This window comes from Vipera berus (assembly GCF_964194415.1).
Source record: "Vipera berus genome assembly, chromosome: 2".
Classification (NCBI taxonomy): domain Eukaryota; kingdom Metazoa; phylum Chordata; class Lepidosauria; order Squamata; family Viperidae; genus Vipera; species Vipera berus.
This window is the reverse complement of record NC_138203.1, coordinates 80055626-80079904: the sequence shown is the minus strand read 5'-3', so window position 1 is coordinate 80079904 and position 24279 is coordinate 80055626. Positions and strand designations below refer to the sequence as shown.

Here is a 24279-nt window from a genome sequence, read left to right as displayed (position 1 = left end):
GTTCAAACTAAAAAAAATCATAAAATCAATACAAAGAAAAGATATAGTTCATTATAATGCTACAAATGCAAGTAGTAAAATACTTACATAAAAACTAATAGAATTCTAAACTAATTTAAAAATCTTACAAAACAATGGATTAGCGAAGTGTACATTAAATTATATATTGGTGGCATCCTAAGGATTAAGAGTGATTTCCTACATAAAGCAAAAGTAGCTGAAAGAAATATTGCCTCTATAAGTGGGGGTGGGGTTACTTGAGGAAGACGTTAGGGTACTAGTTCCACAATGGGAAGCAAATTAAATTGTTCTCAAAACAAACAAAATTGCTATTAGCAAGGATTTATGATGGTAGGCACAAGTTGCTGTAAAAAGGACATCAGATGAATAGGTGGGTTAGGGTTTCATTGGAAATGCAGTTGCATGTTCATTCTGCAAAAAGGGTACAAAACTGAAGAGGCAAAACATTAAAGAAAGGTAAAGAAAAAGTTCCAGTATGTTGAGCAAGTATTAAATAGAACATTTAAATACCCCCCGTAGATAGGGCTCGCAACTTGGGTGTCCTCCTTGACTCACAGCTCAGTTTAGAAGATCATATAGGAGCTGTGACCAGGGGGGCTTTTGCCCAGGTTCGCCTGGTGCGTCAGTTGCGGCCCTATTTGGACCGAGATGCCCTACGCACAGTCACTCATGCGCACGTGACCTCTCGGATAGACTACTGCAATGCTCTCTACATGGGGCTGCCCTTGAATACCACTCGGAGGCTCCAGCTGGTGCAGAATGCGGCCGTGCGAGTTGTGATGGGGGTCTCCCGATACTCCCATGTAACACCTCTACTCCGCGAGCTGCATTGGCTTCCAGTTGTCTTCCGGGTGAGATTCAAGGTGCTGGTGATGACCTATAAAGCCCTAAATGGCATGTGTCCGGATTATTTACGGGAGTACCTTTTGCCGGCGTTAACTTCCCATCGTCCTGTGCGCTCCCACAGAGAGGGCCTCCTCAGGGTGCCATTGGTCAGGGAATGTCGACTGGTGGCCCCCAGGCATAGAGCATTCTCTGTGGGCGCGCCTGCCCTCTGGAATCAGCTCCCTGTTGAGCTCCGGATGGCTCCCGACCTTCGCTCTTTCCGCCGCGACCTGAAGACTTGGCTATTTGAACTTGCCGGCCTGGACTGAGGGACTGGGATTTTAGATTTTACATTTTAGAACGTGTTTTATTGTTTAGGGCTACTTGGTTTAATTTATTTTAATTTTTGTATATTATGTGTTGTATATAGTGTTTTAATTGCCCTGTACTTCGGGAGAGGGGCGGTATATAAATCCAAATAATAAATAAATAAATAAATAAATAAATAAATAAATAAATAAATTTCCTAGCATAAAATATGTCTTATTCATATTTTGCCAATATCAAGGACCTACCTCATCTCTGCTAGTGGCTAACCTCCTAGCCAGGAGGGCTTTACTTGAGAAGCCATGAATTATAGCTTTCCAGGAAGAGGAAAACTTATCAAAAAGGATTGTGCCAATTGCTAGAGAAGGAAATTGCCAGAGAAGTGGAAGTTGAGCCAGAAATAGTCAGCGTACACAGATTCTGGATTCGAGGGGGGATCATTTTATTTTATTATTATTAGATTTGTGTGCCATGCATGTTGTTTTGAGATGGTTTCTAAACGACCGTAGCAAGCTACTTTGAACAGCACTCTTAGAAGTCTAAGTTTGTTAAACGTTTGTATCCACATACAATATGTGAGAATCAAACAACATCTTAGAAATGAATTTAGCTTTAAAGATTTAGCTTTATGCAGCAGATAGGTTCTTGCCACCTTTGGTTTGAAAGAAGTTCAATATGTCCGTTTTTTGCAGGTATTAACTTTATCAAAAAAATAGATTAAATTTGTTCCCACAGATTTCCAAGGACTGGAATACTACACCAAGATACTTGGAAGATGAAATCTGTCTAAGATATTATCTCCATTGATATTTGTGGTATCTCAATCCTTTGGGAAACAACATAATTTGTAAGCCTCTTTTCACTACAATAATCCATTAAGAGCTGGTAGATTTCTTCTGAAGCCAATCCAGGTTAGAAGGTGAGTAGCTATGTCATCAATATAGTCTATTGTTCAGTTTAAGGGGGTGGATTTTATCTTGGTTAAAGTGGAAACCATTCTGGATTGAGATATCTGCTACCACACCTAACTTGTATAATTATTTTTTTTGCAACATCGTAATTAGACTGATCTAAAAAAGAATGAAACCGCTTCCATTAAAGTCTTTCCCTAGGAATAGTGTCAAAGGCTAATTTAAATTAAAACAAAAGACAAAGTCAAGGGAACAGGTATAAACGTGCTAGAAACTGTAAAACAGCACACTGATCTATTGTTCACCTGTCCTCCCTAAAGCCTGCTTGGAGTAGAAATTTCTCCTAGGCAGGAGATATACAACAGAAAGCATACATATACTTTACATAGAACATTTAGGAAATTAATTGGACAATAAGCTTAGGGATCCATGTTGTTGCCTTCCCTAGAAAGTAAGACAATGACAAAATTCCAGTCTTGAGCATTTGTACTGTGTTATTAAGTTTTGAAAAAAACTAATTGAAGAGTCCACCTATTCACACTACTTTTTAACATTTTAGCACATATCAGGTTACTCCAATTGGTTTCCCATTTTTTAATTGATTTGGCCACTCTTTGGAAATGTAGGTTACACAGATCCTCATTTTTTAAACCAAAATATTATGAAAAATGTGCTGCCCACAGATATCACATATTTCATGGTATTTTGGTTAAAAAAAATGAGGTCTGCTTACCCCCAGATGGGCTTATCCGAACTACATTAGGAAATACTTTTAAAAATACTTTTAATGCACAAATTCATGGTTAAGTTCATCCATGGAAAAGCTGAACCCAAATTTTAGGTACATGTTGGTACCAAAAGTCCCTGGCTTACCTGAGTATATATGGTATGTCTTTCATTTTTATGTTAAAAAAGCAACTCAAAAGGGAGAGAATAGAAATTTATAATTAAAATATCACATCCAGTTAAGCTCACCCCAGAGCAGTGTTTCTCAACCTTGGCAACAAAGTCTGCACATCTTAAAGTTGCCTCGGTTGAGAAACACTGCCCAGAGGTTACCACGAAGGACTCACATGATTCCATGAATGTACGATTGGGGACAGCAGGTTATTTGATTTCGACCTATCCCAGACCTTACATACACACTGGGATGTAACTGCAAAGAGCCTGACTTAGATCTTAGTAAATACAGGCAAGAGATGTGTGAAAGTGAGACCCAGCTTGGTGTAGTGGTTCAAGCATCAGGCTACAAACCGGGAGACCATGAATTCTAGACCCACCTTCAGCCCAAAGTCAGCTGGGTGACCTTGGACCAATCACTCACTCTCAGCCCTAGGATGCAGGCAGCGGCCAACCACTTCTCAATTCTTGCCAAGAAAATTGCAGGGATTTCCCCAGGCAGTTGCCAGGAGCCAACACTGACTTGAAGGTGAGCGCGCACGCGCGCGCGCGCGCACACACACACACACACACACTGCTTGTATTGAGTTTCAAGCAGCCAGAAGTCAGGTCATCGTGCAGAAGTCCAAAAGTACATTGTCAGATGGCATAGGTTCCAACGAGCATAGTTCTTACAGGCCACAAGGTCAGGAGACAAGCTGTCAGTACCAACATGTACCATAGATTAGATCAAGAAATCAACTCCACATTTAAGACTAAAATTACTTCTAGGCATGGTTATGGTTATTTGAATCCTGCAAATCTGATTATGGTTTATCTCCTCCCTTTCTTATACTCACTCGAATTAGGGGGACATTGTCCGAGAATATCCTTTATGCTTTCACTGTTTAGGCTTAAGCAATGTTTTCCTCCTAATGTCCTTGGTAATTGAACTCCCCTTTCTCTGTCAGAACTATCCTCTTCACTCTTTACATAAATGGCAAGCAGAGTGACTGTTCCCAGTGGGCAACTGCTGGGCAGCAAGAGCTCTTAAATACAGTTTGCACCAAATGCAAGCATTCAACGGTGAGAACACTCTTGCCATGTAAGAAGCCATTCAAATCTCCCCATTTCTGCTCTGTACTCAGCCCTATGTGCTCTAGAGCTACAAGGAACTCACTGTCAGCACCCCCAAGTAAACTAGACAAGAAACCTAACAAGATAAGCCAATTTTACTTTAGTGTAAGGCTACTTTAACAGAAACTTGCAAGTCTGAAACTACAAATCTCCCCAATCACCTCTAACAGACTGATCAATCAAGTAGCCCTCAGGGTGATTCCCATACATCGCTACATTCCTAGATCCAGCCTCTCATCTTGTGCTGCCTCCAGCTGGCTTGAATGTACCTCAGCCATGTCAGTCTCCTGTACCTCATTGGTAGGCTCAACCTGAGGCTGGAATTTCTCCAGACCACGCTGAGAAGCTTCCTCCGTCTCAGACTCTTTTCAGTTTAAGCTGGCCATCAGATTGAAATGTACAGATGCCTCCTTGTGCATAAGCTCTAGAACCAAGTCTGCTGTCACTGAATAATATCTTATCTATGACTGCCTCCGTCTCCCCAAATTTATATTGGAAGTTATAACATAAAATATCTGTACTGCTTAACAAATAAGTCATTTATTAAAATGTATATGTCTCAGCAAAAAAATAATTAAAACAGTTGAAAAAAGTAATGCTACTACATACAGTATGTTCTCAAGTATGTGAGTAACCTTAAGAGAAGGGAAGAGAGGATACTTGGAATTGATTAGAGAGGAGACAGGGGAGTCTACAATACCTTAATGGTCAAGTGAACAAACTTAGAAAGGACCTGCTCTAATTTGCTCTAACCTTCAGACTTGCTTCGCCATTAACTGTTTATCCATTAATCCTAAACAGAAAAGTTCTGACTTCAACTGAATATTAATTTTTAAACTCCCGTGTAGCAAATTATCTATCTGAATTCAAATTATTTAGCTTTTTTAGGAGTTCTCCAAGCATGATAAAATGTCTGTTTATGTTGTTCACATTTCCAAATGAAGGGAAGTAATATATATTTATATATTTCTCTTTTTTTTTCCTTTACTGTAAACTTTTTTTTCTTTTCCATTTTTTTCTTTTCTTTCTTTTTCTGCACCTTCTATCTTTTTGTTTTTCGGTTTTTAGTTTGTCTTAGTTTTTTATTGCAAAGAAAAATTTAGTAAAATTATTCTAAAAAAAAAAGATGAACTTGACCAAACATGAGTGAGAATGTTATTAAGCCCTACCTTGTGACAGACAGTAAGAGTAACCAAGCTTCAATACTACTATACTGATGGTTTGGACCTTTAAACTTAAAGCTCTACATGGGGGGTTACTTGAGGAAATTTCTCTCTCCCCAATTACATCTGCCTGTCCTACAAGATGTCGCAAAGTTTATTTAGGTAAAGATATGTATCACTTATTTAATCTAAAAATAAACGTAAAAAGTATTTGTAGAACTATTGCTTACCTTGTATAATTTTAATTCATATATGCATCAACTAACAAGACAACATAGTCCCAATTGTGTCCCAAGCACATGCAGGGAGAGAAAGAAAGCCTGAAGATGTTCTTGCAGAACGATTACTCATATCTAGCGTTTGAAAATTTAATTCTGGGTAGAGGAGAAAACAGAAGGCAGACTTTCTTCTTTTTTCTCATCATGGGACAAATAAGATATAACAATTCCCAGAGTGGAAATTGTCATAGTTAGAACAGTTATAGGATGGCTGAATTAAGAAAGCCGTGTGGCTTTGAATGAATATCTATGCCAAATCCTGATAAACCTCCACTTCACAGGTGGAACATAGCCAAGGAAAAATCTACACCAGGAGAATGGTCTGCCAACACTGGAGTCTACCCAGGAAAGCAGTGTCAATTTCACTGATATCTCTATTTCCATTTACACTAAAACATATCAGATTAATTTAGAACTAAATTTACTATGATTTTTTTAAACTGAATGTCTTAAGACTGCAATCTTCTAACAAATAGAATGTGTTGGCCATTTGAATAAATTAGAAAACATAGCTTTCTACCTAGCTATTTTCGATTTCTAGATATCTAGAATATATCTTAGGGAAATACATCTTAATTTCAGGAATAGCACTGCTAAAGGTTTTTTTACTTATATAGTGGAACATGAAATGCATAGTTAAAAAAAATCCTACTTACCTTTCCACAACCAAACTGATTGCTTGAGTAACATCTGGGTTTGCAACCTGGAGACGTTTCCATAAAGACCATACAAATTCTTTATCAGCCTTAATAAAACAAAACATGAAAAAGATTAAAGATGGCAACACACCAGTTTTAGCTGGCATTCACTATTACTGATTATACTGTAAATCTCTGGACTGGCTCTGTCACTGGTAAAGCTGGGGTAGTAATAGTAAGTAGAATTGTCTTCTCTTGAGATACTTAGCTGCTCAAAATATGAAAAAACTATTTGGATGTTTCAAGGTTGAATCTTGTTCTAATACTTCCTAATATCCACATACATATGTTGGATAATATCATCTGGAGACGTGTTTAAAGCTTCAGAGTTAATTACTAAACAATCACTGAACAATATCCAAAGGGTTTTAACGAAACAAAAATGCTAGAATAAATATTCTATTAAATATTATTTTGGTTATCAAAATATGATTTATTGGTATCTGATTAAGAAGCTCTGAAGGATTTTATTTTTTTCCCCACACAAACATTTTATAAAATGTTTCATCCTATTAAGTCTTGATAACATAGTCTTGAAACTTGTTCTTAGGTTCTACTAATATCATCTGAAATAAAATTGCACTTCTAGTCTGAAATTGGCAGAGCAACCCAATTCTACAGCTGTCAAAGCCTAGGATGTATCAATCTTCAAAATACCCAAGGACTACTCAGCCTACCAAGTGTATGTTAACAGAACCGAAAGGTCATCGGAAGTCTGTCTTGAGCAGTTAAAAATATATCTGTACAGATGTCATTTGGAAGTTCCCCCAAATTTTCTTATTAAAAATAAAATTACGTACTCACTCTACCACTGCATGTCAAAAACAGAATCTGCTCACTGTGGGAATGTGCATGAAAGATGGACAAAGACAGGTATAAAACATAAAATTTAGAGTGTTTTGAGAACTATATTGAAAATGAGATGCTCTTCCCGCTACTGCACAGCGAAGCATCTGCAGTGATTGCAGGTCAAGTTTCATACTGAAAAAGAGACAATTTTGAAAGAGAGAAACATTGGAATTGTGTTTCAGTCAACAATGAAAATAACTATACCTCATCACAATCATGTTGACATGTGGCAATAAAGTACAACTAAGCATCTCTGTCTTGCTAATACTGAATATGGTTATGTCATCACTATGGGAAGATAGTAAATTCTCTGTGTCTTATTAAAAGGTATGATCCCTCAAAATAATCTAAATATCTTTTTCATAATGTGTAGACACTAATTTTGTAATAACAAGGCATTCAGACATAAGCGGTTGAGCTTTTCCTATGAAAGTTTTTAGCAGATTCTCAACATAGACTATTTCTGATGGCTCACTCTATAAAACAATATTGAAGATAACCATTATTTTCTCAGTTTAAAAGATTTATAGTCTTTTAAGTATTAGAATGATCAACTGACACAAACACACATTTGAATGTTTATAGGAATCCTAGTTTGAGTGTGTTTCCTTTGGGAGCAGAGTAATTCTGCTACATATAATCATGCCAGATATAAAGATACTACAGATTGATTATTGACCATAAAGATAAAAGACCAGGGGAAGGAAATGGGACAAAGATATTTCTTTTTTAAGGTGTATATTAAATTCACACAATCTTTTTATTCTTCATGCATGCCTCTACCTCTGCACATTGTTTTGGGACTATTAGTCAAGACCAGCTAAAAAGTGAAACCCTACACTACAAGAGGGTGGGGGTAATCTGATTCATAAAGGATTTGCTGCAAAAGATCCAGCCAATGGTAGGTGCATAAAATGTGATTAAAAATATGTATTCACAGTTCTGGACTTGTGTTAAGGATAACATTTGACAAACAGAAGCAAATATATAACATAACTACCGGTATTGCTAATCAGAGGGTACAAACATGACCATGAAGAGAGGCCTTGAAGAATATCATACATGAAGTGGGACACACTGTGTTTACATGTTCACACACATAGAGGTAATAGATTTCTAAAACTGAGTGCGGATCAAAAGTACACAATAAATATGCATATTACTAATTTTCTGCAAAGAGACACTAGAAAAATGTGAAGCATTTATTTGATGCTCTTCTAGTTCTGTTTCTAGATGAGCTGTTGGATCAGGAAAAATGGAATGCTGATACTTCTTTCTAAACTCAGGGCCAGAAGAGATTATTTAAGTTTCTCTCCTGCTTGGTCTGATAATCGTAATGCCTCATGAGGCCATTCACATACAAAAACACCTGCTACTACTTGTCCAGTTTTCTTAAGAGTTCAAAACATACTTCTACCTTAATCTTCTTTAAATCGTAACTGACGAAAACCTTCTTAAGAACAGAGTAACAGCGTAGAGGCCTTAGGCAAAAACACACTGCCTAGTTCCAAGGCAAATCCCAGGCACACCCAAACTATATTAAAGCAGTATCGCCAAGTGATATCCAAGGAACTCTAAGAATATAAGCCAAGGATTGAACCCTATGAAATCCAGATATAATTTCATGTCTTCAAGAAAGCAAACAAGTAGGGAATCTTTGGGATAGATCCCAATGAAGAAAATACTACAGTAGGAGAACTTACCAAGGTTTGGTCAAATAGGTTTCTCACTCAGCTACTGATTGAATAGTATGCCATGTACTGTAGATTGATTGAAAAGTATGGTATAGATGTTGTAAAAAATTAAACCAGTTCTTAAAGCAGAAGTTTGTACATTTTCAAATCCATGCTTACAAAATAACAAATTGTTAAAGAGTCCATAATTTATCTGCTAACTAACCCTTCAGATTTTAATAAACTAAAAACAACTATATATGTATGCATATAAGTATATATTCATTCTACCAAAGTAGAAGATATTGATATCTGCCTTTCTGCCTAATTGGCTAAACTATATGGTGAGGTACGGTACGTATATTTGTAAACAAAGGAAAAAGTGAAGGACATACTAGACTAAAGTGAACTGGTCTATGTTAAATATGTTACTTTTAATCAGTGCTTTTTTTGTAAAAGAAAAAGGTGCCGGAACTCACACATCATACAACCTGCCTTGCCTACCCTACAAGGTTCCATCCAAAAACGGTGCCGGAACTCCGTTCTGAGCGTTCTATGAGAAAAAAAGCCCTGCTTTTAATAGAATACTATGAGCATGTAAGAAGGAGGCGTGGTGGCTCAATGGCTTAATGATGCTGGAGAAGGTCTTAGCTCTGTTGGTTCAAGCCCTAGCTCTGCATGAATGAGCTCTCATCATTTCCCTTAGCTTCTGCCCACCTTCCAGTTCCACAGCATGTTCTATGTGAGTAGATAAAAAAGGTAGCACTTCAGTGGGAAAACGAGCTGCGCTCTGTGCAGGCAGTCAGATTCCTCATGACTCTGAACTTTCCTGATTGCCACGCCCGCTTGCGAGGCAGTTCCAAGAAGCGAGGGGGCTTTGGGTGACACTGCAGGAAGAGCCACTTGCCTTTCTCTCTGGTGCGAAGCCAGCTCACCCTCCTGTGGCGCACCTTAGGAAGCGCACAAGCGTTTCCTATAACAGGGATGGTACCTTTGCAAGCCAAACTACTACTCTGTAATAACATTGTGGTCTCCTGGCTACTATTACAATGCCATTTGCTAAAAATGATGATGATGATGATGATGATGATGATGATGATGATGATGAAAGAACACTGGACTTCAGTCGTGTTTGTGGCAAAATGAACATGTGTCAAAATTGAACAACCTATACAATATCTTCTCAATCTTACTAGAAATTATGTGAAAGCCTTGACTCACCAAAACCATAAAGGTAGTCCTCAACTTACAACCATAATTGAGCCCATAATTAAGGTTGCAAGTTATTGAGGTTAAAGGTCAAGGCATCATATAACTGAACCTGATATTTTTTTTCCCGGTGTCACTTTGCTGTAAATTTATGTGAAAGTAGGAATCCATTGGTTAGCTATTGCTCCACTGAAGATTAATAGGAAATGCACCAGCGAGGTATTGGGGGGAAAAATGCAGCATGTTCTCATTCAGATATCCAGAAATCAATGAGAATGATTGCCTAGTGAAAATCTTAGAAAAAGGCCTGCTTGTTTCAAACATACGGTTTAAGCATAAATTTATTCATGTGTACACAGACAGGACAGGAATGAAAGTCTAAAAGCACAGCTGACTGGATCGTTTATGATGAAAGATCAAAATAAATTAGTGGATATACGAGTAAGAGTAATAACAAGTTCTGAATGAGGGATGGACCATTGTTTAGTAGTGTTAAGAGTAGATCTTGGGGAAATATGAACCTAAAAGAAGAATAAGAGTGAAAATACAATAAAGAATGAAAGAACATAGGCAGCCAAAAAGAAAAGAATATGAGTTCTATATAAAAAGGTATTAAAATACATTAATTTCACAAAAGAATTAATGGAAAGTGACTGAAAGGAAAGACGATATAAAGTTGCTTGAATCACAGTGAAAGGAATTGTGTTACAAAGTGCAACAGAAATCTGGAGAGTTAAATGGGAAATATGAAAAAGGATGCTTGGTAGAATGATGAAGTGAAAGAGGCTGTAGATGGGGGAAATGCATCTAAGGGGATAATTGCTGCAAAAAGTGAGGAAGTATATTGTACATTCAGTATAGAAAAGAACAAAGGCTGCAACTAGTGTAATGATAGAAAGAAAAATGTTTTCAAATTGGATGAAAAAGACTAAGCACAAGAGCCTCCAACTGAAGGAATGCAATTAAGAATAAATTATTTGGGTTACTTTAGATGAAATTGAAGTGAAGGAATGCTGAAAGGATTGACACAGACACTCCCTAAACTCTGCTGAAGAGGTCACCTCGCCTGGTAACAAAACGTTTGGAAACCAACCCACAAGCTCAGAGAACAAACCTTCACCCTCATCCTACACCCAAACTACAGATATTCACCATAAGGGATAGTATCAATTAAGTATATTGAACTGAAGATATTCTAACAACCTTGGTAATAGCAATGTGGATAAGGAAACTGCTTTAAAACAAATTAGTATTTATTTCTTTGAATGTGTTTGTAAATGACAAATTACAATTAATCTTAACTACATTTAATTTTTGAAATAGGGATATGTTGCTATTTGGATCTGAAACAGGCAAGTTTTTTTAGAGGTCGGCAGTTTGGCGGGTCGAATCCCGAGTGCCGCCTAACAGAGTAAACGCCTGTTACTCGTCCCAGCTTCTGCCAACCTAGCAGTTCGAAAGCACGTAAAAATACAAGTAGACAAATAGGGACCACTACGGTGGGAAGGTAACAGCGCTCCGTGCGCCTTTGGCATCTAGTCATGCCGGCCACATGACCACGGAGATGTCCTTGGACAAGCGCTGGCTCTTTGGCTTTGAAACGGAGATGAGCACCGGCCCCTAGAGTTGGAAACGACTAGCACACATGTGCGGGGGAACCTTTACCTTTACATTTATTACACCTGTCACCTTCGCCCTTTTCCGCTTCACATAGAATATGAATATAATATATAAATATAATAATATTCACACAAATAGTAGGGTCTACTTTATTTGAAATGCTCAAAAATTCAAGATGAAACAAACGAAAAATAAACTCAAAAAAAGAAGAAAGAAATACGTATTGTAAATAAATAAGGGTAAAGGTTTCCTCTGCCTAGTCATGACCAACCCTAGGGGATGCTGCTCATTTCTGCTTACAAGAGTGGTACCTATTTATCTACATGCTTTCAAATTGCTAGGTGGGCAGGACCTGGGGCAGGTATCAGGAGCTCACCCTGTCCCATGGTGCTCAGGTCTCAAACTCGGGCTGCTAGCTTTCCAGCTGACAATTCAGTGTCTTTAACTACTGAACCATTGGGTCCCCTTATTATAAATACGTATATTTTAACTTAAGCTGTAGGACTGTAAAACTATTAAAATCTCATATACATAGTGCATAGATAAAATCTCATATACATAGTGCATTCACACACATGCACGCACGCGCACGCACACAAACACCCCGAAGAAGCTACAGTATAGTATCACTGTACTGAGGTCATTCTTGTTTGCATCTGATTTGTACCATGTCCTTTAAAGCCTCCAAATGCAATTATGGAGTGTCAAAGACTAGAAAACCCCTAAGATGGAGAAAGAGAGGAGAGGAGAGGAGAGGAGAGGAGAGGAGAGGAGAGGAGAGGAGAGGAGAGGAGAGGAGAGGAGAGGAGAGGAGAGGAGAGGAGAGGAGAGGGAGAAAATAGTCTATTAAAAGGTTCATGCTTTTACATTTTACTCTGATCTGACTTGGCATTGAAAGGCAGAATACACTATGTTAAACTGTCTGAATATGTAGATTAAATTATATGAGTGAAAAACCTGGCAGCCTCAACTTTGTGCAGAAATAAAATGTGTTCAGAATGAGCAGACTGAATCAAGTGAATGAAGAAATTGGCAGACTGTATTTGACTGAGATTTTGCTAATCATTAGTACAGAAGGAATTCAAAAGTACTGTGCTATGCAGGGTGGATGTACAAAATTTTGGCTCTTGGAGTTTCACTGTTTATAATTGCTTGTTTTGATCAACCACTTTGGTAGGATAGAAGCATAGTGATATCATCAATGTTTCAAACATCCAACTCAGGGGCATCTAGAGGGAAGATTGTTTTGAGAGTATTAGAACTAAACAATTCTTATACAAAACAGTATTGGGTGTTTGGTAGAGATCTGATACTGTGAATTGTCTACCCTTGCTAAATAGGAAGCCTAGTTCAAAAAAATATATCTACCGATTCACTGATAATATGAATGCAAAAATGTTAAATTATGCCTATCCCCTGAATGTTCTGTAAAGAGAAATGAATTCTCTAAATCGGAGTGCCTCTTTAGATGCTATTACGTGCTACTGTTCCAACATAAATATGGAGGAGGCATGAGTCTTAAGTCTTTTGGATTATCTAGTATACTTGAATTTCAATAAAGCATTTGACAAAGTAGACCACAAACTACTACTTAGTAAGCTAGAAAAATGTGGGCTAGATAGCAACACCACCAGATGGATTCACCAGATGGCTGACAAACCGAACTCAATATTTAGTTTTTAACAGAACTACCTCTACATGGAGTGAAGTAAGCAGTATGGCACCCCAAGGTTCTGTTTTAGGTCCAGTACTCTTCAATATCTTCATAAATGATTTAGATGAGGGAATAGAAGGGTAATTCATCAAATTTGTAAATGACACCAAACTGGCAGGAATAGCCAATACCTGAGAAGATAGGCTCAAGATCCAGAAGGATCACAACAGACTTAAAAACTGGGTCCTATCTAACAAAATGAAATTCATCATAGATAAAAGTAAGGTTTTACACTTAGGCAAGAAAAAACAACAACAACTGTATAGGTACAGACAATGTGAAACTTGGCTTAATGCCAATAACTATGAGAGGGATCCTGGAGTCTTAGTAGACAATCGCTTAAATATGAGCTAGCAATGTGCTGCAACTACCAAAACAGCCAATAAATCCTAGGTTGCATTAACAGAGTGACAGAATCAAGATCGCCTAAAGCATTAGTACTGCTTTATAATGCTTTGGTAAGAACACACTTGGAATACTGCATCGAGTTTTGATTGCCACAATATAAAAAAGATGTTGGGACTCTGGAAAGAGTGCAGAAAAGAGCAACAAAGATGATTGGGGGCTGGAGGCTAAAACATATGAAGAATGGTCTAGTCTAGTGAAAAGAAGGACTAGGAGTGACATGATAGCAGTATTCAAATACCTAAGGGGCTGCCACAAAGAAGAGAGGTTCAAGCTATTCTCCAAAGCACTTGAAGACAGAACAAGAAGCAATAGATGGAAACTAATCCAGGAGAAAACCAACCTTGAACTAAGGAGAAATTTCCTGACAGTGAGAACAATTAACCAGTGGAATGGGCTGCCTTCAGAAGTTGTGGGTGCTTCATCATTGAAGGTTTTTAAGAAAAGACTGGATAGCCACTTGTCTGAAATGGTATAGGGACTCCCGCTAGAGCAAAGAGTTGGACTAGAAGACCTCCAAGGTCCCTTCCAGCTCTATTCTGATTGATTGATTGATTGATTGATTGATTATGTAGACCAGACATGTCAAACACAAGGCCCGGGGGCCGGATCCGGCCCGCGAAGTGGTTTCATGTGGCCCACGAAGCCATCCTGGAAACAGTGAGGGAACGGCCCCCACTGCCTTGGCCCTGGCCCAGAGACCCTCCTTCTGCCAGAGACCCTCAGATCTGTCCCACTCCTGCCCAGGCCCCCATAGGCACCCTTGATGCCAACGATGTAGAGCTGGCCACGCCCACCCAGTAGGCCATACGCACTCTAGCCATGCCCACCCAGTAGGCCACGCCCACCCTAGCCACACCCACCCGGCCCCTTGAGAGCAACTGCAATGCTGATGCGTCCCTCAATGAAATTGAGTTTGACACCCCTGATGTAGACCAGCGATCACCAATCTTTCTGCCTCTGATTTTTGAAAGATATGGTACAATGGTTCTGACATAACATCCACCAGCTCCTTCAGAACTCTGAGATGTAACCCATCAGGTCCCGGTGATTTATATTCATTAAGATCAGACAGGTGTTCTTTTACCATTTTCTTGCTTATTTTATTTTTATTTCTAGTCTTTCTTTTACAGGTGTTTTTTTTGGGGGGGGGATTTAAATGAATTCCTGTGTACCATAGGTAGGAAAACAATGGTGTACACCCATAAATACAACATGTAAGCTTTAGGACTGTTCCAACTATATGTATTTACAAAGCAATTGGACTATCAAATATTTATTTTTAGGATTGGAAATTAAATTAAGCACATCAAAAGAATGTGATCTTTTAAATGTTACTATTCAGACATTATCTAATCCAGCATTTGTTTATTCCAGTTTTCCCCATACTAGTGCTCATATATCTAGTGTGATATCTGCAGCTCTCATAATTCTAGTTATAATGCTCACTACTTTTCTGATCAAGAATCTATATTACTTTTCTGTGTCTCTCTTCCACAATACCAATGAAAGAGACAGTACACTTTAAAACATAACAGGTGTTATGAGAAAACTAAATCATTAGCATTCACTAATATGCTTGTGAGGAAACAGGACCAATTCCAGACATATTCCTTTTCTCAAATAGGGAAGAATTTTCTGCAGTCAGCTGTCATGAACAACCAATGTAACTTACACGAGGGAGGCAGCCTACCAAAAACATTTGTGAGCTGATGTCATCTGTGGATGTATTCACAATTTTGTGCTGAATTGTCTCCATCAATATTTCCTGAAGGTAATATTGGAAAATATTCAGTCTCAAAATAGTATCTTGTGGAAGAACCGCTGATAAACTACATTACAATGAAGGGACAAAGGATATGGTTTTATAATTATAAATTTAATCATGAGAGCTGGATAGCATTCAACTGTGTTCCTAAAATGCTCATATAGTATATGAAATTGCTGATCTCTTAATAAAAATATGCAACTTATCACTAAAATAAATCTTCCTAGCAAAGGTCTGGAAGGTAGCCAATGCAGCATCGTTTAATTTTTTTTAACGAAAGAGATCCAGAGGGATCTACATAATTACAGACCAGTCAGTCTAACATCTGTCCCGGATAAATTCATGGAAAACAGGGGATCCCCTAAGGATCTATATTGGTACTGGTGAGATTTAACTTATTCATAAATGATCTGGAGTCAGGAAACAAATGGGTTTGCAGATGACAGGAATTATTCAGAATAATACAAGCATCCTTTCAAAAGGATCTCACCAAACTAAGATTGAACATTAAGAGATGCAAAGTTATATTAAGTATTAAAATATTGATTAAATTGATTGTGGATTATGGATACTAAAAATATTACTGAAAGAGGAAAGTTAGGTGTTAGGAATGATTAGATGATTAGGAAAAAAACTACAAATAAATATCATTAACACTGCCTAGTGCTGGCAGGATAAAAGTGTTGCATCAGAAATATTTGTTTAAAAATGAATATAATTTTGGTACGTAATCAATATCAATTTTGTTAGGTAAACAAAACTATTCTTTAATAGTACTAAATTTCTAAATCAATTTAATTGGCAGAATGGCAGCAGATTCAAAACAGGTAAAAAATACACTTATACAATCATTGAAACATGATGACTTTAATTTTTTTGAAAAATCAAATATGATATATTATTGACTTTTGGTCTTAGAACCTCTAAGGTCAAAAGCAGTTTTTGGTCTGTTTTTCATTATTAGCCCAGGCATTAAACTTAACTATCTATACTGTAGTTATATCCTCTGTATCAATATATCTTCTCTATATCTATAAAAAGTTTTCCACCTTGAGTTACTTATAAAATAATATAGGTAGAATATAAATAAAATGTGTGTTTGCATCTGTATGGATATATACAAAGGACAATTGCATCTGTCTGACCACTGACATAATATTGCACAAATAGGTTTTTGCCTAGATTCAGCTAAGCACATTTTATAACTTCATATTACCAGACAGCCAAATATCAGACAGCAGACATTACTGAAGTTAAGCATGAGATACCTGGTCATCATGGCTGTTTTAAACCTTGGTCTCCAAGGTCATTGTCAGGCACATTGAACATTTTCTTCTCAAATCAGGCCAACACATAAAAAATGTAGCTGATATACCAAACATAAATGTGCAAACATATTTCTGTGACCAGTTGTCAGAATCCATTTATATCACATTCATAAATGTATGTTTAAAACATTATCCCCCCCCTCCTGGATTCTGCCATCTCCGGAGGAAGGAGGAGCGAATGTGGATTCAGCCTGCCTTAGGTTATTTCAAAGACCAAGGGAAACCTTTTGAACTGGAGGAACAAAGGGGAGGGTTAGGGAAGGAGGCATCTGGCCTGTGTCTCCATTTGAATCTGTAAAGGAAGAAGGCAATAACCGTAAAAGATCCAAAGATCCCTTTTTCCCACGAAAGGGATGACACGAAGTAAATGATGGGGGGCTGACCAAATGGGGTTGAGGGAAGGGGGGTTGAACCGGGAACTCCTTATAAAGTCTCAATCTGTAAAACAATACCAGGTCCCGTCTTGTATTTCCACAACCAAACATGTCCTAGTAAAAATTCCTTTTGGACTAGAACTGACTCCAAGAGTTTTTGTTTTCCTAAGACGTGGATTGGGGTGGGTCCTGACACCAGTATCATCTTCAAATCCAAAGAAAGCATAGAATTAAAGAGCATACATTTGATCTTCCTGGAAGAACAGATCTTTCATCTTAGATTTGAAGATTAAATCTTCATTCCAAAATCAATTATTATATTGGGCAATCATTGATATTGAGATTTCTCCATGTCAGCTGTCAAACACCTGACTGAAAAATATGGGGGAGGAGAGGTGTTCAATTTAAGATTTTAAACAAACCTGGGCAACATTTTTTTAGCATTTAACACTTTTTTTAGCTTATCTTTATACTCTGAGAGTAGCAGACCTGTGGCTAGTGATAGTGTGACTTCAATCGAGCATACAGGTCCAAAATTCAGCCCTTTGTGGCATTCTGCACTTTAATCAACCCAAACAATAAAAATTGGCCTCGTCTGAAGAAAGCAAATTCTACTTTAAACCTACGCAAGGTTTTTCATCTCTTAAAATCACTCCACAAAATAAATTATTAATTTTATAATTATATGAAAGGTCAGAACCTGCCCTCCCAATATGTTTGTATTCCATACACGCACACCAACAAAATGATTTCCAAAAACAAACTCGGTATTCACACATTCTAGGCTAAAATATTATTGGCTAGTAAGAGCCAACTGCAACTAATTAATTTGGCTGGCTCAGGAATTCTGGGAGTTGAAATCCACAAGTCATAAAAGGACCATAGTTTCCCCACCCTTGGGATTAGGGATTGCTAACATGCTTGAGTTAACCACGGATTAAAATGTTACGCAAACATTGAACACAAATACAGGTAGCCCTCAATTTAAAACAATTAGTTTAATGATCAGTTACCATGGCACTGAAAAAAGTGCCATGGCTGATTTTCACATGCCTGTTGTAGCATCCCCACTGACCTTCTGACAAGCAAAGTCAATGGGGAAGCCAGATTTACTTAACCACCATGCTGCTAATTCAATAGTTGCACTGATTGACTTAACTGTGGCAAGAAAGGTCATAAAATGGGGCAAAACTTGCTTAACTGTCTTGCTTAGCAGTGGACATTTTGGGCTGAACTGGGTCGAGGACTATCTGTATTAAAAAAGCAAGATGGCTTTCTACCTGAAATTATTACAAGTTCTGTGGTGAGAAAAAGTACTTGTGTGCGAGATACATTTGTGCCGTTTTCAGAAGAGAGCAAAGGTTTCAGTGTTTTCTTTGATTACTAGACTCCTTCAGCTGGCAGACCTGTGTTTGACCAGTCTTGTTAACTGGCAGGACACTGACCAGTCTTTAACTTGCAGGCCATTTCTTGACCACTCTTTAACCCTCAATGGCCTAGGAATACAGTAGATTGGGCCAGAATCCATTTGCCTTTATCTAGGGCAACTTGTCCAGTGGAAAGTTTTACAACTGGAAGAATTTTATCTAGGGCAACTTATCCACTTGAAATTTTTACAACTGGAAGAATTTTTTTTTAGTGCTTTGTGAATCTCCCGCCCTAGAACCCCCCCAATAATATCAAAATCTTTTTAGAATGAATTCTATGTTCAAGACTTTATTTCTGAAAAGTGGCAATGTATGAGCTAGCCACCAACCATGATATTAGGAGCAAGTCAAAAGTTATACAAAATATTCCTGACGTAACAAAATGCAGCGTTGCTTTCTAAAATATCGGGATTTTATATATATAAAAAGAGAGAGAGGCAGCAATATTGACTAACCAGCATCACGACCACTACTTGCATATGTTTAAGCCTCAGTTTAAGCGTCACCTTCTTTGGACTAGAAGACCTCCAAAGTCCCTTCCAGCTCTATTCTATAATATTCTTTGATTCTGGCTTGTGTATGTATTCCTTTTTCTAAAAGTTTTGGGAAAAATGCATCCAGTGTCCTATTTGCCAAAAGGAAAGAGTGGACTATTTTCCTGCACAATAGGGAAATATCCCTCCTTCTGGAACATCTTGCCTCCTGAGATGTGCACCCACCCTTTGGGCCTTCCAAAAGGGCCTGAAGACCTGACTCTTCCAATTGTCCTGGCATCCTGATGGGACATGTCAATGATTAACGGACTAAAAGAAGATTCTACCTCTATCCCATGTGTACCTTGCTTCCTTCCTCATCATCTTGGTAAATTTTAAAGGTTAATTTTAATGCTAATATTTATTATTGTGATCTTTTTAATGTTTTATTCTGTTCTTGTTATAAGCATCGAGAGTTGCCTCTTGGCAAGATGGATTGTATGTACATTTCATAGCAAATAATTAAATTTCATTTTTTATTACACTGTAACTATGTGCTAGAAACACATTATTGTTTGTATTATCTTAATTTGTTGAATAAGCCACAATTTACCACTTTACATAACACATTGAGCCAAAACCCACGCATATAATTTATTCAATTAATATCCTACTTTTATTATTTTTATAAATAACTCAAGGCGGTGAACATATCTCATAGTCCTTCCTCTTATTTTCCCCACAACAACCCTATACTGCGAGTTGGTATGAGAGTTTAATTAACCTGATGCATAAACTGAAGATTAAACATATGCAAACTAGCAATGTAACCTATTTTTAATTGTTTTGGGATTTCAGCATGACATTCCCTTGGATTAACCTTGGGCCGATCAATTGTTACAGTAATTCTATTGTAATTTGTCTCATAGTATTCTAAAATGTGCAAGAAAGCGCGATATCAAATGTACTTCTTTGAATTTCTTGGAAAAGGGGACAATATAAAAAGAGATATAAATGTTCCTAACCGTTATTCTGAAGTATATTTACTATTTTAAAATTATCCTGTTCCCACAAGTATGATGCAATTTCACCATTATCACGATCGGGTGATGTCCCTCTATCAATTATTGAGCATCATAGAGGTGGCCATTTCCAAGCTGTGGAATTCACTTCCTGAGGAGTTGCATTAGCCACTATTTCTCTCTGTCTTTAGAAGAGCTTTTTTTTATCAAGCTTTTATCCTGTTAATGAATTCCAACATTAATTTTAATTTATTATTCAAACTCACTGTATATTAGTTATTGTCAGTTTTATATCATATTTGAAAGGAAAGGAGGGGCACTGATGGAATAAATAAATATGAATTGAACTCCTTATTTGTGTTTGCCAAGCCTCAATGGTGCCAACCTAAATACCCCTTAAATTTTTTTTCTTCAAATGAAACCTATTGGATCTAAGATAGAAAGTACAAATTAGAATTGTATCATTTCACTGCTTATGGTGAGAGCGTGCACATACTTTTGGAGTTCATCTTTCCATCTGGTAGAGCTCAGCAACCAGTTTTGCTGGCAGATGCTTAAAGTGGGGGGCATAATTTCCCCACTTGGAGAACGGTATCTGAGGCTGAGCAGCACAGTTCCAAAAGCGTACATACAAGACGGAATGAATTCAGAGAAGGCCTATCAAGATGGTCAGGGATCTAGAAACCAGGCCATATGAAGAAAAGCTAAAGGACCTATACCAGGGGTAGGCAACCTCAGCTCTTTTATGACTCATGGACTTCAACTCCCAGAATTCCTGAGTCATAAAACGGCTGAGGTTGCCTACCCCTGACCTATATGCTTAGCTTTCAAAAAAAATACCATAGTAATCTTCAAATATCTAAATCACAGGAATGGATCTATAGTTTAAAGCCAGAGGGCAGGACCAGAACCAGGAGATTAAATGACCAGCTAGGTGATTCAATTACTGCTAAGCTTGTAAGCCACCCTGAGTCTTCGGAGAAGGGCGGGATATAAATGGAATTTTAAAAAAATTTAACTCTAAAATTATTTGTTTAGGTATTGACTTCCTCACTCTAGTCAATATTTCAACAATGAAGCAAAAATTTGTAATTGCTATTTAGAAGGCTCTAGGTTGGATTCTTATGCCGGTCTATTTACCTATCTCCTTACATTTTTTTAAAAAAAATCTGATCCTAATCCTAATTTTTTTTAAAAAAAAATCTTTATAGAGAGCAGATAGAACACCATCACTAACCTTCTGTCAACCGCTTGCTCTTTTTATTTCATTTATTAAATTATTTTATTAAAGGGTACGGCAGCCCCTTTCACAAAAAGTGACTCTGAGGAGCATCACAACTGAAGTTAAAAGCCAGGACAACGACTACTACCTGAAAAAAATAGGGCTTTCTCTTCAGAAGCCGGATGGCTCTATATCAGAGATGGTTCTTTTGGAGCTTGGCTGGCTTGCTTGAGCAACCTAAAACTAAACCGACTCTTTTTAAAGGGGTTCACCATTGTGTGCCTGGCGGAGAACCATAGTAGCTCTCAATGCTAAAATTGTCAAAACAAGCAGCTCCCCCGCCCCCCCGGTCTGGAATTGGAATATTAATAGTAATATTAATATATTAATATACTATAACAGTAAAGGTTCCCCCGCACTAGTCGTTTCCAACTCTAGGGGCTGGTGCTCATCTCCGTTTCAAAGCCGAAGAGCCAGCGCTTGTCCAAGGACATCTCCGTGGTCATGTGGCCGGCATGACTAGATGCCAAAGGCGCACGGAACGCTGTTACCTTCCCGCCGTAGTGGTCCCTATTTTTCTACTTGCATTTTTACGTGCTTTCGAACTACTAGGTTGGCAGAAGCTGGGATGAGTAACAGGCGCTCACTCTGTTACGCGGCACTCGGGATTCCACCCGCCAAACTGCTGACCTTCTGATCAACAAGCTCAGCGTCCTAACCCACTGAGCCACCGCGTCCCTTTAATATACTATAGGTAAAGGTTCCCCCGCACATGTGTGCTAGTCATTTCCGACTCTAGGGGCCGGTGCTCATCTCCGTTTCAAAGCCGAAGAGCCAGCGCTTGTCCGAGGACATCTCCATGGTCATGTGGCCGGCATGACTAGACGCCAAAGGCGCACGGAACGCTGTTACCTTCCCACCGGAGCGGTCCGTATTTTTCTACTTGCATTTTTACGTGCTTTCAAACTGCTAGGTTGGCAGAAGCTGGGACGCATAACAGGCGCTCACTCTGTTACGGGGCACTCGGGATTCCACCCGCCAAACTGCTGACCTTCTGATCAACAAGCTCAGCGTCCTAACCCACTGAGCCACCGAGTCCCTTTTTAATATACTATATATTGATACAATTGGCAATATTAATATACTAAGCAATTGTGATATAATACTAAGGAGCCTAGGAAGATGAAGCCACAAGGTGAGGCACTGACAGGGGAAGCCCTTTTGTATTTCTCTGGAGTTTCGTAACTGGAAGCCAGGCTGATAAAGGTCTCCCCCTTCTTCCCCACAGTCCGCCGAGGGCCGTGAGTAGCCAAGTGTCTGGTCCTCTCGGAGAGGATCTCCATCCTTCCCCCTGGTCGGTACCAACCTGGCACTGGTTCAGCTCCTCAGTCAGGCTCCTGACTTCTTCCTCCAGCACAAAGATCCGGGATGCTGCTGCAGAAGCCGGATCCTTGCGTTTGGAAGAAGCCATGCTAAGTTGGACCGCGCTTGGATACTCTAAAGATCACTTTTCACGCGCGTGTTTTACTGACTTTCTGTGGGAACCGTGAGGGAAGCGACTGAGGTAACTAACAACAGAAAGAAAGAAAAGGAAAAAAAAATCACCGCAGACCGCCCGACTTAGGCGCCATAAGAAGATTACAAACGCTCCCGTGAACCAATGAAACGAAAGCTTTCTCCGGGGAACCGCCTTCTTCTTCTTCTGATACCCACCCCAACGTCCTCCTCCTTTTTTTTTCTTAAAAAAAATTCAAGTAAGAGCATGCGGGTGGCGCTACGAACCACAGAAAAAAGGACGCAATGTCAGCTTGTCGGGTTTAAACGGATGAGCGGCAAAAGGCGGAAGTCGAAAGGAAGAGCGTGTTTTCTTAGTGAACGTACAGGGCATGCGCAAAGCTTTCCCGCCGCGGCTGTTTTGCCGGTTTGGGTTTCGGACCTGGTTGCGTGAGTTCGTTTCGGGGACCTCTGGTAGTTTGCAATTGATTTGCTTGCGAACCCAACTCCTCTCATCCTGGAGTGGTCTCCACCAAGCGTCAGTTAGTTCAGCAAACCATCGTTGCCTAAGCAAACTTATGAGTTGGCATGTGGCGTCCACAGCTTTCAGGAGTTGAATTGTAATTCTGTTTTTTACAATACAGGTAGTCCTTGACTTATAACAGTTCATTTAGTGAGTATTCAAAATTACAACGGCACTGAAAGAAGGGACTTATGTCCATTTTCCACACTTACAACCGTTGCAGCATCCCCTTGGTCACTTGATAAAAATTCAGATGCTTGGCAACTGGTATTTATGACGGTTTCAGTGTCCTGGGGTCATGTGATCCTGTTTTGCAACCTGATTTTTGCATCCAGATTCACTTCACTGTGTCACTAACATAAATGCAACGATTCACTTAACTGTGACAAGAAAGGTCATGAAATGGGGCAAACTCAATAAATGCTTCACTTAGCAACATAATTTTTTGGCTCAATTGTCATAATTTGAGGACTACCTGTAGGTATTAGGCTTCCCAGAGCACTGACCCTTCCATTGATTGTCCCATTCAAAAGTCAGGTTAGTTTGCTGCACTTCTACATTTTTTAAGAATAACTGAGGGAGGAGTTTCAGTGAAGTTGCTGAAGCTACACTTTTGGTACTTTAGGGCAGATACTGTCATGGTAACTGAAAATTGTGTGATTTTTATTGAAATGGTTGGGTCCACCTACTGATCCTACAATTCATTCATTCATTCATTCACAAAATGTATTCATTTTGTGCCTTTGAGACAATCACTCATGGTGATTGAACAAATCCCTGCAGTTTTGACATTTCAGAACTGATTTGCCATTGCCTTCATCCTAGGGCTGAGAGGGAATGATTGGCCCAAGGTACCTAGATGACTTAATGGCTAAGGTGCAACTAAAGCTCACTGTCTCCCAGTTTCTAGCCCAGTGCTTTAGCCACAGCACCAAACTG

The 24279-nt window shown here is 38.7% G+C and overlaps 1 protein-coding gene across 1 annotated transcript in view; it reads right to left on the bottom strand.

Annotated features, from left to right (window-relative positions):
- CNTLN (centlein) overlaps positions 1 to 22794 on the bottom strand; it is a gene marked incomplete at both ends in the record, with an annotated part of 198071 nt that extends 175277 nt beyond the window's left edge. Inside the window, 2 exons of the mRNA XM_081318884.1 lie at positions 6198 to 6286; positions 22690 to 22794. Of these exons, the coding sequence (XP_081175010.1) occupies positions 6198 to 6286; positions 22690 to 22794 (194 nt within the window). The remainder of the gene's footprint in view (positions 1 to 6197; positions 6287 to 22689) is intronic.
- Positions 22795 to 24279: the final 1485 nt, after the last annotated feature.